A 17,256-nucleotide genomic window follows, 5' to 3' on the forward strand; every position below is an offset into this window, starting at 1 on the left:
ATTTAAATGGGCAGTAAAATGTTTAAAAAGTTAACTTTAATTCCCAGATACAGCGGATAGAAAGGTTTATGGAGGCTGCTCAATAAAACTAATTCCACTGGTTTTATGCTTTTAAAAAAAAAAAAAATTGACCTTGAAACAGGTGTTAGAGAGACAGGGAGTCGATGAGCTTTTAGCTAGTTTTTCTTCCCCATTTTATTCATCATGGTTCATTTAAAATAGGTACACAGGTATCTTTATATTGTAGACTCTTAATTTGTTTAAAAACCCTTCTACACAGTATTTACAGTCGGACACAAACGAACAGCGGGTCTTGCCGGGGACGCGGGGGGCCAGCACTAGAGACAAAGAGACACATTCACATACGCTTCACCCCCGATCCTACGGTGGCTTTGGCACCACGGACAGACGCACATCTCTCTCATGCTCACGCTCGCTCTCCGCCATCTCCACAGCACCGAGACCGAGACCAAGAGCTGAAACGCTCCCGCGAAAGGAGCAGCAGCAGCATCTTGCGAAAAGAACACCTTTATAATCCATTACAGGGATGCCCAAACCTGGCCCTCGGGGCCTGGAGTGCGGCTGGCTTTTCCTCTCTACCTGATGCCCAGTTAATTAATCGATTAATGCCACCGACTGGCCAGAGATTCGACTCCCCTGGTGCCCCGGGTTTAAATGATTAGAGGGCAAGAATGAAAACCAGCAGTACCGCAGGCCTCGGGGGCCAGATCTGAGTATCCCTGATCTATTACCTTCGTTTGCGTAATGTGTTTACATCCTTTATTTTATTTACAATGAATGTTTTAGCTCGCAGCTAACATCGTGAAGGAGGGGCTGTGTGTGGCTGCTAGCTCCTTTCAAGAGCCGAAAGGTCTCTGCGCTTTGTGCGCTGACAACAAAGTGTAAATGGAATAATGCGGCACACTCCAAATCGGCGAGCTTTTAAGGAAAATTAATAAATAAAATCTGGATCCTTTTCAAATGAATCAAATTTTTAAAAAGAGACTGATTATTCAGCCCACATACACATATGATGATGCCAAGGACATTTCCCAGCATGCATTCGAGGGCTTCCTTTATTTGGCATCTTCACTGTTTTTTGTTTTCACCTAACCAAGCCAAGAGCAAAAAACATATCCCCAATCGCAAAACTGCTGTCCTTTTTTTTTTTTGCACCTTCTAAAATTTTAGTTGTCTTCTTATTTTTAGATACAACAAGAACATTTTAGCTCTGAAATTTGTTAAGTCAGCTACAGCCTGTCGTTTGAAAGTGTGCAGAAACCAGCTGGAGAAAACAGCGGACACAGGAGGGAATCGCTTCAAGTAGAAACAACTGGCAACATTATGTCATTACAGGAAGGGGACTGAAATCTAAAATCAGCAAAAAACTAAAAATCCCCTGGCTGCATTTTCCTCGAGAAAAGCCATTATGCCATCATCTTCTAAAATGGTTGGCGCATGCACACATATGCATGTGTGTGTGTGTGTGTGTGCGCGTGTGTGGAGCAGCACTTGTATGTGTTTGGGGAGGTGGGGATCCGTCCAGCCTAACCTGAATGCACTGTAAAGCAGAATTGGAGATGATCTTCCACAGTCGTAACCATGACTGTCAGAGTTTAAATGCCATGTTTATTCAAAATCAGACAAAACGCTCAGTGCTAATAAATTTTCTAAGGAGCTTAGAGCTGACAAAAACCTTGTACTCATATTTTATACAAATCTTTCCTGGTGGAAGATTCAAAGAACTTCTTCGCTGGAAAAATCGATTCCAAGATCAACTGAGATTTTATGGTCTCGCGCATTACTATGACATTGAATTACCATGAATAACACAAATCTACGGTAAGTTCAATCACAGCTGTGCTGCCACTATTTCAGTTATTGATCGGGTATGATTGGGGTCTGCAGCAAAATCAATATGCTTAAACAAGACTCGCTCAAGTCAGAAGCACAGTTACAAAATCATGACACTCATCTGAGGTATGAAAAAGCAATGTCATTACAGGCAGCATTTTGACTGTTACATCTAACATGAGAGAAATACATGTAAGAAACACCAGAAGGGAGAGAAGAAGTTCTTACAGGATGTACAATAGAAACAAACTGCAAGGCAGTTTTTTGTCATTCTATGGTAGTGCAGCAGTTAGGAAAGCTGTGTGTAAAATCATTAAAAGCCACCCCAAGCAGGACGTTCCCATTTTGCACCACAAACAGCATTTCTTAAAAACACCAAGACTCCCCATGCCCCAATATTAATTTAAAGCCAGAAATCCACTACGCACGGGAATTTAGCTGCCTTCCAACAGAACAGGAGTTTTGGTAAGTGGAGAACTGAAAATACTTCAACTAAACTTTTTGGTCGTAAACTGTTACAATTACCGGGACTACGAGGGGGGGAAATGTCTTAATAGCAGATCAACACTTTCAATTAGAGTCAAATTAAGCAATTTGCAGCACAGCCATTCCGGCAATTTGCGGTTACATTTCGCAGTCGCACAACGGGGGAAACGCTCTTATCGCCTCCAATAAATAAATCCCCCGTTAACAGGGACTACTTTACTGTGGTGCTCCCGGTAGGAAAATGCGGGAAGGTGAAGCTACACACCTCCAGATCTGTGCTAATTATGGTGCATTAACGCTCCTTTTCCGTTGGCTTAGGTGCATTAAGCCTGTGCAATAGGAGGCCCTTTCAATGTTTTAAATAACAGCTCCAAATGCTGCTGCCATTTCAAGCATGTCGTCTGAGAAATTTCTTAGGCATTAAAAAAAAAGTTTAACTTTCGCTGTAGCAACTGATTTCAAGTACTAAAAAACACAATAAAACATACATTTTATTACCAGACCAGGATTAAGTGCTGTGGTGTCAAAGATGCTACCACTGATAAAACGGCAAAACAGATGGGTAATGAGAGCACAAGACAAAACACGCTTCTTCAGGAATCCCCAGTCCCCAATTGTTTTAGCGTTTCCTGATAATACAAAAAACTGCATACAGCCAATTCCACTCTACACCGTAGGTATAGAAATAGAAGCAACAATAATGTCCAAATGAAAAAGACAATAGACAAATTCCGTCCAAACCTAATTAGCAGTTCTTGGCCAGCAGAGAGACCAGTAGCATTTATTAGGTGTTCATACTGATCGCCATCTACAGACAGTGGGAGAGGCCAAGCGATACGACATCCTGACACATGCTTAACTAGTGTCTACACTGGAAATGAATGGCTGGGAGCGTTGAACCCGAGACAGTAGGGAATACTTGAGTGGAATTCTTTTTCAAATCAAACACAAATGATATTCAACACAACTCTGGGCGATGCGAAATGAAAATCTGAAGGAAATCATCTTAAGACAGTCATATGTATTTGGAAATGTACTGTAACTTGCCTCTCCAGTAAGGTGTGTGTTAAAAAAAAGAAAGAAAATAAACCAGGAGTCGCTACTTGACATCTGTTAATATTAAGTTCTTCTGTCTGTGCAAATTTCTTCAGCGTTTCTAATAATTTCAGACAGGTTTACTGGGGAAAATGTCACGGACGGAACCATTTTTATGCATTTTAGATTAGAGTCCCCGGATTCAGTGCAGATTTAGTGTAGATTGCTGGCGGCGGGGGGAGATGGGCGCTTGCACACGCAGTGACAGAGAGACACATTAAGACACAACATTACTCTCACTCCGAATGACCGTACAACCATGTAATTGTCCAGTACATCCAATGCATGCAGAATACCCATTAACAGATCAGCTCTCATTCTCTTCCACACTCACACAAAAAAAACCCCTTTGACTTCTATGTTTGAAAATATCCACATTCAGAATCGACTCACAGATCACGGAGGATTACCTAGGGGTTCTCTACACAGCGCTTGCGTGCTCCGTCCGTCCAGACAGACAGACAGACAGACAGATGCGTTGTTTTTTTAAAGCGACAGATAATTGCCGTTCCCCGACAAACCGTAATGTCCAGAGACATTTTTAAATAGGATTCTCACTTTTTGATCTTTTGAATACCATACGCTTAAATTACAAACTGACACAAAAAAACGTGTTAAGGGTATTCACCATGTCTCTGACAGAGTCATTCCAGGTAATCTCAGGTCGCTCCTTTCTAAACGGGCACAGGCCTGGACGCCTCAGTCTCTGAACCTCTCCAGCGGGTGGTGGTCCCCGTGTGCGTGGTTACCTTGGCTCTGGCAGGGGGGCGGAGATGGCACGTGTTCCTGGCTTGCGTTCTGTTTGAGGAGCTGAAATTACACATAGGTGGGGACGGGGGCGGGGCACGGTGGGAGGGGTTTCGGGGGGGGAGGGTGGGGGGCGCAGCAGGTCGCTGCCGCTTGTTTTCTGGCGCTGGTGAACGCGGGGAGAGGGGCTCACTTCCCCTGCCGCTGCTCGCAGGCCGAGTAGCGCTTCAGCACGCTGAAAAAGTCCTCGTACGAGACGTCCGTGTGCGAGGGCAGGGAGCTGCGGGGAAACAGAGAGGGGGGGGGGGGTCGTCAATGGCGACGGGAGCAGAGAGCGGCGGGGTGCGGGGCTGTTCAAAAACGGGCAAGCCACGGCGTTTCCGCCACCGCTGCGCGGGTACGTCACCCCGCCTGCCCTTTCCCTGACCCTGCAGGAATTCATCCGCTTTCCCTCCTCCTGGAAAGCAGGAGATGAATGGCCTCCATGTGGTTAGCACCTCTACGGCTGGACACTGCCCTCTAGTGTTCATATGAGGAACTAGCCATCCGATAATATCAGTGCTGAATAATTTATACTGCTGACCACTTGGGGCGTGCATATTTCAATTCTTTTCGCCTGTAGTTTTTCTATCTCAATTCGGAAAGCCCGATGCCCAGTGTTCTGGCCAATTATGCAGTTGGTTATGGGACTCCCAATCACAGTCAGTACTGACCCAGTTGGACGCTGACACAGACCGTGGGGCAGATCTCTACACTGTTCTCAGCTGGATTCACCATTACTTCCATTTAAGGAGCTTCAGAATGCACAGACTGGGGGATGATGGGTAATCGCACGGAACTTGCCGGGCCTGGAGAGCCTATCTACACTGATGTCTGTTGCAACTGATTATGCTGACTGAGTCTTCTAAACAGACATAACATCAGTGCTGGATCACACCTGTATCATCAATTGAACATGGAGCCACAGACATTCTACACAGATGAACCTCGATGATAGACACACAGGCGCATGTGTGCACACACACACACGCACACACACAAGCACACACACACACACACACACCATTCAAAGCAGGTGGTGGTGTGGAGACACACACTCAAACACACACACACAGCATTCAAAGCAGGTGGTGGTGTTGAAGGAGAAAGGACTCATTGTTATTCTCTCCCAGTCTCCCCCAGAGCAGGTGAACTCCAGAGGATCTGTCAGATAGACGTATGGGCATGAGAATGTGGATGACTGATCACACGCGTGTAGCGCACACGGGCACACACGCACACACACCCAAGGCTCACTGCTGCCATGCTCCAGCAGCAGAACTCATTCCCCATATTCGCTGAAGGCTACGCTCGCCATGGGGAATTTCCCCGCGTTTAATGGATGCTACAACCCATCTGATGTCAGTGCAGCTGTTTCCCGTGAAATTAAACTACGGTGTCCCGCACAGGACAATAGTCTCCACTCTGCTACTGGTACAGACACCTTACCGTAGTGTCCTTTACCCTGTTTTTATGCACCTTTTTGCATGGAGGAGGGATGTACCAGCCTAGAAGCCCAAAGCAGTGATCTTCATTCCCGGTCCTGGAGAGTCGCAGGGTCTGCTGGTTTTTGCTTTTACTCGGTACGTGCGTTTATCCTGAGAAAGGGTCAGCGTCCTTGTGCTTCTGAGCACAGCCCTTCAGCTGCATTACCTCAGTAAGCGTGCAGCCTCTCCTAGGCATGCGTGTGTAATGCAAACAGCGCAAGCGACTGATGATGTGGGACTGCGCATAGCAAATAAATAATGCAATAACGCATTCGAGCAAAACACAATTCTGAAATACTGGACGCCCGTGTTTGGGGATGCAGTTTTGCTTAGATGGGGGATTCTGGGAAAGGGAGGGGAAGAGGTGAGGTTAGAGGGGCGAGGGGGTGGGGTGGGGGGGGGACTCACATGAACTCAGATAGCCGAATGTGCCACGGGAGGAAACCCAAGGTGCTCTCCACTGCACCGAACTTCAGAACGAGGTCCGGGTCCGGTATGTGCGCAGAGTCTGTACAAACAGATCACAACAAAACACAGTTCCCACAATGCACTGCAGCCATAAATATTACACATTTATAAACTTTATCAACTACACATATATACACATTAAGTGAAAACAGCGTTTTGACCGCAGTCCTCCATTCATCCCTTTTTAAAATGAGGTTTGAAATGAGCTACGCCGCAGGCTCCTCCGCGTCAGTTCCGAATACGAGTTCAGATGCATCTGAGCACATCGCCGGGAAAGCAAGAGACCGAACCAGACACTTCTCCTCGTTATCAGAGAGGATGATGCCGCGGAGAAGAAAAAAACCGCCCGTTTAAACACCGGCACGTAAAAAGAAATTTTCGCGCGAGACGCGCAGATCACTCTCCCGCCACCTCCGATATTACCTCATTGTAACTCTTGAAGGAGAATCTGCTGATCTAAACGGGGGGGAGGGATGTTATATTGAGGTTAGTGTTCTGCGAATGCATCGATTTGATTTACAGAGCCTTCTAAATATTTGATCTGAAGCCTGGGACTTTAAATGCGCATTACCGGGTAATTAATTCTGGTGCGGGCTGAGGTGGACCCAGGACTCCTGACAGCGCTCAGCGGTTCTTGAGAGATCTGGCACGGAACCGGCTTCGGTTCTCATTACCCGAGACTTTTAATCACGCACCACTGCTTTGAAGTCTTTTAAGAAAGTTTCAGCGTGACCTCAAACGCAGAATTTTATCTAGCACATCACATAAAAAGTATAAAAATAAAGAAATTTTTTTATTACGCCGATCTTTCTCCAACACGTAGCGTGAGAGTCATAATTGGCGGTCAGAAGAACACGAGGATCGCACTGAGTCCTCTAAAAAAGTTTTTTTAATCGATCGAAGCTGAATTTCACCACCTTAAAATGGACTAGAAAATAATTTCTAAAACACCGTGCATTTTTTTAAATACCACTGTTTACTGTAAGTACTACAACTCTGTATAAGAATGTCCTTTGGAAATACCATGTCAGCACCATAATGTTGCCCAATATGAGACATAATGAATACCATAGATAATATATAGAGATAGAATGATATATAGAATGAATGCATAGATAATATATAAAGATAATGAATATATCCTTACCTCTGAGTAGAGAGTCCAGCGTGTGGACGTCTATGTCTTTGGACCTCCTCTCCTTCTGCTCGACGGCTTTGCACAGCTCCTGGGCGGCCCTCACGATGCTGGGTCTCCCGTCGTCAGGAGACAAGGCCTTCACCACCGCCTGGCATGACAGCACTACGGGGGGAGGCAACAACGACACAGCTCTGTCACCCACTTCCTGTTCCCACAGATCATCATCTGTACCGGTGAATCTCTCCTCAGTATTTCATTAAATAATGCTTCAGCTCCAGCAAGTGGCTCCAAGAGACATGCAATGGCGCACATTAATGATACACTGCAGGCTCTTAATGGGTGCAATATTTGCTGGATTTCAGGGATGTGTGTGTGTGCCAATAAGAAAACCACCCGAGGTATCGAACGGAAAACATCCACAGGGCGACGGATCGCGCATACTTAAACACAGTCAGGAGAACGCTTAGACCTCCAGCTCATTATTCTTCCATATGCTCCTGTGCGTACGAGCTGTTCGACAGATTCGCTCGCTCAAGGCGCAGTTCATACACTTCCAAACGCCGACAACTTGTGAGAATGCACTCCGCTCCTTAATTAACCCGCGAGGACTGCCTTCGCAGGCGCAAAAACAAACCACGGCCAGTCATGTGACATTGCGCACGCATTGCTGCTGAAACTGATTTGAAACACCTTATTGAGAAGGGCCAACAGTCCTGGTATTGGGCTTCTCGGTTCCAGTTTACCAGCAAGCGCTGACTAAATTTCAGTGCTGTGGACTCTCAGCATTTTTAAATGACAGATGCCTGCATTAAATATCACTGCATTAACACTCATCAATGAGAAGCTTTGCATCCATGCATTACATCCTCTAGCACAGGTTCTTGGAGATCTACTGCCCTGTAGCGTAGGTTTTCACCCCAACAAAGCATACCTCATTCAACAGCTAGAGATCTTGTTGAGCTGCTAATTAGAAGAATCAGGTGTGCCAAATTAGGGTTGAAATGAAAAGCTACAAGAAATAGATCTCCAGGAATAAGGTTGGGCAGTCCTTGTGTAGCTAGATGATGTAACTGCAGAGGTACGTCACAGCTCCTCCAGACAGATCCCAAAGTAATCTCAGCCCAATCCAACAGATATAGTCCCTCTAGTGCTGCCTGGGTCGACCCTGCAGTCTCCGCCCAGCTGGTAATGAATCGAGAGGAAGGCTCCCAGGGAACCTGTGCAAGATGCCTGAACTACCTCAACAGGTTCCTCCTGTTCGTGAACTTCAGGCTCCAACGAACCTGTGAGGAATGGGACCCAACATGTGCCGCCAGTCTTTGTACAAACACACCGAAGGACTCTTCTCTCTACACGGTAACGGACAACGGTTTATTCAAATGAGCCGGTGAGTTTAATAGTGCCCGACAGTTCAGTCCAACTGATATTCGCGAAACCCCTTGGCTACCAGTATGCCAGATAAACAAGCTTCACAACCAATCACAGGGAGGCAGCCCTGAAGCCCTGTATTCTCAGGGTTTAGGATATAAGTCTCAGGGTGGAGGGCCTTCAAATCTCAGCTGATAAACCTCACTCCTAAGACCATCCCAAGCTTTCGGTCATTGCCCAAGACCCCTGACCTCAGGTGAAGACGCGAATGCAGATCGGCCTGTAAGCGGTTTCACACAGGGGTGTTCAAATTCCTTCACACCACACACAAGTTAAAATTGGATCGTGAGAAGACCAGGGGGGTATTTCACAAAGCAGGATCACTCAGTTAGCTGGATAACAGCACTGAGTGAAACCCAAAACCCTCCCAAATCTGGAACATGGACTGAAGTAAATAGAGCTGCTTCGGGTTTTACCCAATGCAGTCATGCAGCTAACTCAGTAACACTGCTTCATGAAATACCCCCCAGGAGTAGATCGCTGTTAGACTTGCAGTATTTGTGATCAGGGCAGAGTAGCATTAGCTAACAGAAAAGTCACATTAAATCTCCCCAAACTGGATACTTTTCTAACTTCAACCTGCCTCTGGAAGTCCTGTCCCCTGGAGCTAGGACAGACATACGACTTATGACATAGAAACTCCCGCCAGCAGTGAGCACAAACTAATAGCAACTACAGGGATGGAAATCACAACTCCCGACACCTAGTAATTTGAGCCCCTTTCCGGGTTTCACGAGAAGCAGGTCAGTGCAGCCGCCTGTGGGTGGTTCCCACCTGGAACACTACCCTGGTTCTAAGTAAGACCTGGAACGGCTCAAACTACAAAGGACTGGGAGTGGCATTCCTATCCCGAAGCAGTGCAATCTTGCAAAAGCAACACAATTTACAATCCATCTAATGTTACTTTCACAAAGGGCAATGTTTCCACCCACCTTGATGGTCCAGTTTTTCACTTTTGTTGTTCAAAAACTCGACAGGGTACTTGGCGCTGTCAAGACCCAGAAGATCCTGTTGCTGCTTCAGAATTTCGTCCATCAGTCTGGAGTTGTTTCTTCTGAAGAGACCTTAGCAAAACACAGACGTTCCGGACTGTGATTCATGTCAACGGTGCAAATGAACGACTTCCAAAGAGCGAGCAGCAAGGCAGCAAGTAGGAATCGAAACCAACAGCACTACCCCCGGAGTTCCATTGAGGAAAATGTGAATTTAATCAGAACTTTGAATACATTTGAATATATTTGAATAAAATGTCTTGAACTCTGACAGGCATTAGGGATCTTCAGGGATCTGTTCCGTCCCCTGCCAACGACTTCTCCACCTTAAGAACATTTTAAATGCATATTTCATATAAATAATGTTTATATAAATATATATTTTGCATAAATAATTTAAGATGTTTTTTGGTTAGCTATTTGGCGGTGAAGAGAAAAGTTTTTGCATGTTTAGCACACAGAGGAAGGCTCTGGCCAAAACATTCGTGCTTCATACATTTATGTAATATATCATAAGTGAATTTTATAGAGAGCTGTCTGTGTTTTTCTCCACTGTTTTTTGGGAATCAGCACCTAATTACTAACAAATAGGCTTCAGCTGAGCATGTTTTATTTCCTATCGATTCTTTAGTTATTTGGCTGACACTTGTCCAGAAAAAATGTCTTTTTATTTCATCTGATGCATTTTAGGCTTTCTGTAAACTGCTCAAATTACTTCTTTTTTTATAGTATATCTGCTCATACCAGACATGAGTCATTCGCCAAATCTGGCATTTCAATCATGTGATCCGAGGGAATAATTCACACGCGCACACTGAGTCTGGCACTTCCAAGCGTCTGACCCAGCTATCCATAAGCACTAGCTCTCTTTTACTGCTTTTCTTGCCATTGAAAATGTTGCCGTTTCTTTAATAAACTAAAAGGAACAGTATCAATGTGGTTACTGTGGTACGGACAATGCGGATTGAATAACATTAAAAGCAATCCATTCGTCAAGCTCATTTTCTCATAAGATTGGGAAATACTGAACAGGCTAAAGGCAGCATAGGCCTAATTCTTGGGAAACTGAACTGTGCCACTGTCCCAGACTTCAGAAGTGTTTACAACATCACATTCAAGGACATGTAAAGCAGACTGGTTACTGCCAACTTTTCAACAGAAATAATACTCAGACTGCAATATTACACAAAATACAATAAGAAATATGCTTCATTTGCTACAAATAATTGAATCTCACAGCTCATTTTTTTGTAGAGGAAATTGTTTTGCAGTTGCTTTCAGGCACCAATAGCTGGACTGTATAGAACCTAAGAAGGACATAACATACACTTATGATAGAAGGAAGAAAACCTAAAGCTACTGGAATACCAGGGACTGATTGTCTCAAGCTGGAAAAGAGAGGTAGAGTGGGATTGTACTGTATAATAGAAACCGATACCTCATTGTATGCTTACTGACAGGAAATCCACACCTTCAAATTCAAAAGCATTTGCCTAGGAAGACTAGCAGTAAGCAACTCTATTCCTGGAGTGTCCTAACCCTAAAGATTCCTTATATCTGTGAAAGGTGAAAGGCTGAGGGTACCTCGAGGACACGGTCACCTGCATTCATAAGCCTAATTACTGATCCAATTATGTATTTAAGCACAGAGACGGGAAGACCACCGACGCCCCACGTGCCAGCTGATATTAAGGTGGATCTGGCAATAACTGGCACAATTATTATATATGGAATTAACGATGGAGCGAGAGTGATTGATGCTAACGACTGCTGAACAAGATATCAGACAACATAAGTCATGTGCAGGAGTTAACGACCAAACATCATTACTGATAGTGATTAGTTAGTGTACTAAAAATTATCAGAGCGTAAATCATACGGAGATTTGTGTGCTGGAAAACAAATCTGTGGCTAGGAAAGAACACCGTAGCAAGCTAATCTCCAAACTGACAGGACCAAATAAACATGACGGTTAACTTGTGACACTGATCAAACTGATTAAAAATAAAAAAATAAAAAAAACTGTATCTAACTTAGCTATATCCAACATTTTAGCATTTTCGGTCTAATTAGGGGTACCGCACTAGCTCACATGATTGCCTGTGTTGCAATACGTATCAGGAAATTCACACAGCACTTCCTACTCTGTTTCAACTTTCACACCGTTGGCTGATTCAGCTCTCAGAATAGACTGATTGCATGCAGGTCTAGTACAGGTCCAATAGATATCGCCTAAACGCTGTGATTGAGCTTACCTTGATTATCGTAAACACTAACATAAGAGATTCCCACAGCCATGCACCAGACGACCAGGTTGGCGATGTCTGTGTAGTGCAGTTCCTCTTCCACTATCAGCAAGCCTACGTGCAGCGGTAATTTCTCCAGAGATTTCCCGTCCGCTCCCCACCGTACTCGACGGAGACCCCGCTTGCCCGCAGACGAGCCTAGCTTTTTATGGTTCTGGAAACCAAGAGCCAGTGGCACGAGCAGAGCCGCCACAGCCCGCTTCCAGAGACGCCAGTTCCACAGGCGGATTCGGAACCAGGAGATGAGCACTCGTTGTAGATGCAGGAGGGCATGCAAAATCCGCCAGACGAACTCGTACACCAGTGCCATCATACAGTCTTTCTTAAATCGAAAACCTTTTATATATCAGGAATTCACACAATGCCGCATTCCAATTTTTTAAAGAGACGGGCGTGGGTAGCCAAATATACTCGCGGATAAGCCATTCAATTCATTGCCAACACCTCAGTTTGCCGGCTGCCATTTTTCCTCCTTCTTACCTTTAAACTTTGAACTAACATGATTACATGGAGCTCGGTGATAGGACATACTGCCCAAGTGCGTAAGGGGGCAGAGCTAGAGAAGGAAAATACAGTTCAGAATTGTCGCCATCTAGAGGAAATCCCGCGCTAGTGTACTGAGTACAGATTCGATTATGACAATTCAGAATTCTGTATGCTATTATTGGTACTCCTTGGTTGCCATTATTCAAACCGAATCCTACTCCGTTTCTGCGAAAGGAAACAATAATCTAATGAAATGCAATCATTGTGCATTAATCGATTCTTCTTTAGTGCGGGCATTTTTCAAAAGTTTAAGTCAATGATAGTCAGATAAAAGAATGAACAACTCATTTAATGTTAGGAAATGTTATATGTAAAGTTAATCGAACCAGCTACTACATTTATAAAATATTAGCCAAGAAGTGGGTTAGATTAAAAAGAACCATTTACAAAAAAAGAGACAAATACACAACAACAATAGTACTGGTATTTTAAGTAGAAACAAATGACAAAATGCTAGTTGTGATTATGGACTGCAATGGAGATTATTCATTAGTATATCGTGTATGGTATGCAAAACATAAACTTGTATTTCCTTCTTACACAGCTCACAAGCAAACTCAATTGTTTGTTTATTCCATAACAAAACAAATGGAAACACGACAGGCTGTTGAAAAGACTATATTTAATATGCATAAAGTATGCTAAGAGTCATAGTCATAGTATTCCTCATTGTCTGTCTGCTCAATTTGTACAGTGCTCTTTTCTTGATTCTCCACAACCGTTTCTCGGATATACTCCTCACACTTATCTTGCTCCCTGAGGTACGCGCGCCAGTCGTCTCCCGGCGCGCGAATCGGCTCATTGCACAGCTCGGTGCGAATCTCCACCCTCCTAGCTAGCAGTCTCCTCTTAACCCGAATAATTTCGCAGCTACAGTTCCAGGGATTCCCATCCAGGTAGACCTTCCTCAGCCTAGGCAGCAACTCCAGTGCGGACAGGCTAAGAGAGGACAATTTGTTGTTGCGCAGATTCAACACTTGGAGGCGCTTGAGGGAAATCAGCTCCCGTTCGCGGATCGTTGCGATGCGGTTCCCTTTCAAATCCAGTCGAACCAGTGTTTCGGGGAGACTGGGGTGGTCAAGAAACAAAAACACAAACAGAAAACAAAAACAAATGAACAAACAAAACACGTTTGAACCACTAAATTGTACTAGCCTCACGTAGATTTCTCTGGCTAAGAATTACAAGAATTTATTTATTTGATGGGCATAAATTCATTTCCAATTCTTTCTCCCACTTCAAGGTTTCCTACCTTAGTTTGTCTCTCTATTTCACTCTCTCTCTTGCTCTGCTTAAAATATTGAGGGTTTTTTTGTATTTCGGTCCACTAAAATGCAACATACGCATGCATGCATGTGCGCACACACACGCAAAAGGCAAACCTGCTTTCAGACTTCAAATTTCAAATTATTAATATGGTTTTGCTTATTCTTAATAGAATATACGATATATGAGCACGATCACCTTTGAGTCCAGAACAGCTTGCATTCTAACTCTTAGAATTCTCTTAAACTTAGGCAGCTTGTCATTTCAAATCCCATATAATGAACTACCACTTTCAACATCTGTAACGTGAAAAGAATTGTAAGAGCAAAGTCTGAATGTGCCCCTACCCCTCTGGAATAGCCGGAAGGAGGTTCTGTTCCAAGGCCAGGTCGGTCAGGTGGATGCAGTTCTTCAGGGCGTTGGCCTCAAAGTGCTGGATGGAGTTGTTCTCCAGGAACAGGTGCCTCAACTGCCTCATCCCAGAGAGCTGCTGATAGGTGATCTCCTGGATGGAGTTCTGCCCGCAGTCCAGTTTCTCCAGCTTGGGGGTCACCCTGGTGGGCAACATCCGGAGGTGGTTCCCCGACAGCTCCAGCACCGTCAGGTTGGGCAGGCGCAGGCCCCCATCCACGGACACCAACTTGTTTTGGGACACGGACAGCGCGGCAAGGTGGCGGAGGTGGCCCAGTTCCCGACTCCTCAGGGAGCGAATCTGGTTTCTGTCCAGGTTCAGGGAGGACAGCGCCTGGGGGAGGTCATGCGGGACTCTGACGAGGCCATTCCCCGTCAGCCGTAATGTCGCAAGGGACCGTAGCAACGTGAAGAAGGCCGACGACAGAGAGGGAATCTTGTTGTTCGCCATGCTCAGCAGGTTCAGCTGAGCCAGTTTGAGGGAGCCCTGCACGCTCTCGATATTATTACTGTCCAGATAAAGACACTCCAGTTTTACCAGGGGGGAGAGAGCGCTGGCACGCAGGTTGGTTATCAGGTTGTTCTGCAGGTCCAGCACCCGCAGTTTTTTCAGGCCCTCAAATGCGGACTCCTGCAGGCCTTGGATCCTGTTGTTGCCCAGTTTGAGGGTCTCCAGGCTGTGGGGAAGGCCACGTGGCACATGTTTCAGCTTGTTCTTCTGGAGCTCCAGGCTTCTCATGTTCCCCTGAGCCCTGAACACCCCAGACTCCACCACCTCTACTCCACAGGAGGACACAATCACTTCCTCCAGCCCTGTCAGGCCATGGAAATCCCTGCTCTGAAATGCACCAAAAAAGATCAGTAATTATGCATCAAATCCATAGTTAGATTAATATACTCAATGAGTGATAAATGCTGTAGTTATGCAAGTTATCATTGGGAAAGCAACCTTTAACATCACATATGAATCAGACTGATCACATATCAGTGTGCAGACCTAATTGTACAAAAATTAAAAAAGAATATGCAAGCATATAACACAAAGTATGGAATTCATATATTGCACATTGTTTCAAAAGTGTTAGTCTACACGTGCACACTTATGTTAGGTAATATGAAATTTAGATCAGAAGTCTTTCTGTGACTTAGCTAATATATGTGTAAGGCATGGGAGACAAACAAAAAATTAATACCTTATAACACTTTAAAACATGTAATAGCATTCAGTATGAACCATAATCAATTATGCACATTCACCACGTTAATGTGCACCACCCCCCTCCAAAAAAATGAATAAAATAAAATAAAAATATAATATTTATTTTAAAATAAAAAATAAAGAATTGCTGTGATTTCCAATGTGCTACAGTTTTTCAGCCATCTAATTTTTCCATCTTATTTACATTACACTCTCCAAAAGTCAAGAAAAAGAAGACGGTCTCCAGAGAAATACTACATTCCTGTTCCCTCTATCATTTTGTTTAATCCATAACAGAGAAACCTCAGGTACAATCAAAAACATTCTGTTGATATCTGCAAAAAAAAAAACTGAAATGTGCTATGCAAAAATTCATATTTTTGTATATGAACATATCATGGTTTTACATAACATTTAAATTACTTAAAATATATGAAAACGGGATGATATATAAATATGCATACTTTTATACTTTCGGTGCGTAAAGTTGTTTTTTTTTAAGTAATAGTTTAGACAGAGTGACTTAACCTGTAGTAAATACAAGAGCATTAATTCACACAGTAGATCTGTAGAAAAGCCCATGTGCCATTGCCCTTACCTTTAGCTCCTTTAAGTGGTTGTATCCCAAGTTGAGTTTCCTTGCATCTTTTGGAATGCCGGAAGGAACAGCTTGCACCCGGAAACACTGCACAGATTTTGAATATTCACAGACGCATTTCTTTGGACACGAATTGCTGCAAATGCAGCAATAAGGTTGCATTATTACGCAAATAAAAAGCAAGAGAAACCACATTGTGAAATCCCTGGAAGTCAGGCATTGACTCTGCTGCTTAAATAGATCTGCTTAGTCGGTGAGAGTGGGTTTTCTTTGCAACGTTTGGAACAATGGCAGAGATTTTATCTTTAGTAAAAACAACATTTGACACTGACAAGGAACTGACAAACAGTAATAGATTGCCCTTCTGTTTGTGGACGTGAGAAACTTGCTGATAAACAATTTACTGCCCATTCTGTTGAACAAATGCAATTTCCTTTGTCTGTCAATACTTGACCGTCTCCTAAGTTCAACAATGAAGGAGCTCCTTTAAGTGCTGTCTTTTTGTTTTGTTTTTAGATTAAGAGTACTAACTTCACCATGACTTCGAAAAAGTTGTATATCGCGGTGGATGAATTAATAACCAGTCCTTTAGTTGTCTATTGGCAACCTCTGTTGTCCCATGTGTTCTATGTATCTTGTATTTCCTAATCTTTCTCAGTATAAACTCCCCATGGAAAGTGATGCTTTTCAGTTGTACTTCATGGACAGAAGAAGACTAACCAAATTAAATAAACACATCAGTCTCTGAATAAACAGAGAAACACATATTTAGTTTTTAAGCTCTTCATTTTAGCATTTATTATAACATCATTATTTCCCACTACATCCTTCATATAAAAGTAAACATATAAACTGGCAGTAACTTATATCCAATAATTTAATGATTCTAGGATATGAATTAATGCAACTTTCACTATGTTTACTTAAATTCAAAATTTTGTATTTTCAATTTAACATTACAGCATTACCTTGTTAAATTAAGTAAGCCAGCACAACTTAATACCACAATTAATAATCATTAGTTTTTCTGTTTTCTGCGGACAAATATAGCTAAACGTACTGCCATTGATTTGTGGTTAGCCTATCTGTGTCCAGCTCGTAAAAAATGTAGGCCAGAGTTCCGACACAGGGTGGGGTCAGCATGAATAAATAGGAAAAGACACATGGACAGAATATTTTTAAGACTGTCTATTCATT

The 17,256-nt window shown here is 43.7% G+C and overlaps 2 protein-coding genes across 2 annotated transcripts; both read right to left on the bottom strand.

The window, feature by feature from the left end:
• Nucleotides 1-757: 757 nt before the first annotated feature.
• On the bottom strand, nt 758-12,558 carry nus1 (NUS1 dehydrodolichyl diphosphate synthase subunit). The gene is made up of 5 exons (XM_064340318.1): nt 11,990-12,558; nt 9,675-9,806; nt 7,324-7,476; nt 6,117-6,216; nt 758-4,462 (listed from the first exon to the last, which is right to left on the bottom strand). The coding sequence occupies exons 1-5, from the start codon at nt 12,351-12,353 to the stop codon at nt 4,372-4,374; spliced, it is 840 nt and encodes a 279-aa protein (XP_064196388.1). The 5' UTR covers nt 12,354-12,558; the 3' UTR covers nt 758-4,371.
• A 301-nt stretch (nt 12,559-12,859) lies between these two features.
• LOC135257516 (nephrocan-like) lies at nt 12,860-17,196 on the bottom strand. Its single transcript, XM_064340317.1, has 4 exons — nt 17,028-17,196; nt 16,060-16,195; nt 14,200-15,101; nt 12,860-13,654 (listed from the first exon to the last, which is right to left on the bottom strand). Exons 3-4 carry the CDS (start codon nt 15,000-15,002, stop codon nt 13,228-13,230), a joined length of 1,230 nt encoding a protein of 409 aa, XP_064196387.1. The 5' UTR covers nt 15,003-15,101; nt 16,060-16,195; nt 17,028-17,196; the 3' UTR covers nt 12,860-13,227.
• Nucleotides 17,197-17,256: the final 60 nt, after the last annotated feature.

This window comes from Anguilla rostrata, chromosome 6, assembly GCF_018555375.3.
Source record: "Anguilla rostrata isolate EN2019 chromosome 6, ASM1855537v3, whole genome shotgun sequence".
NCBI classification, from domain to species: domain Eukaryota; kingdom Metazoa; phylum Chordata; class Actinopteri; order Anguilliformes; family Anguillidae; genus Anguilla; species Anguilla rostrata.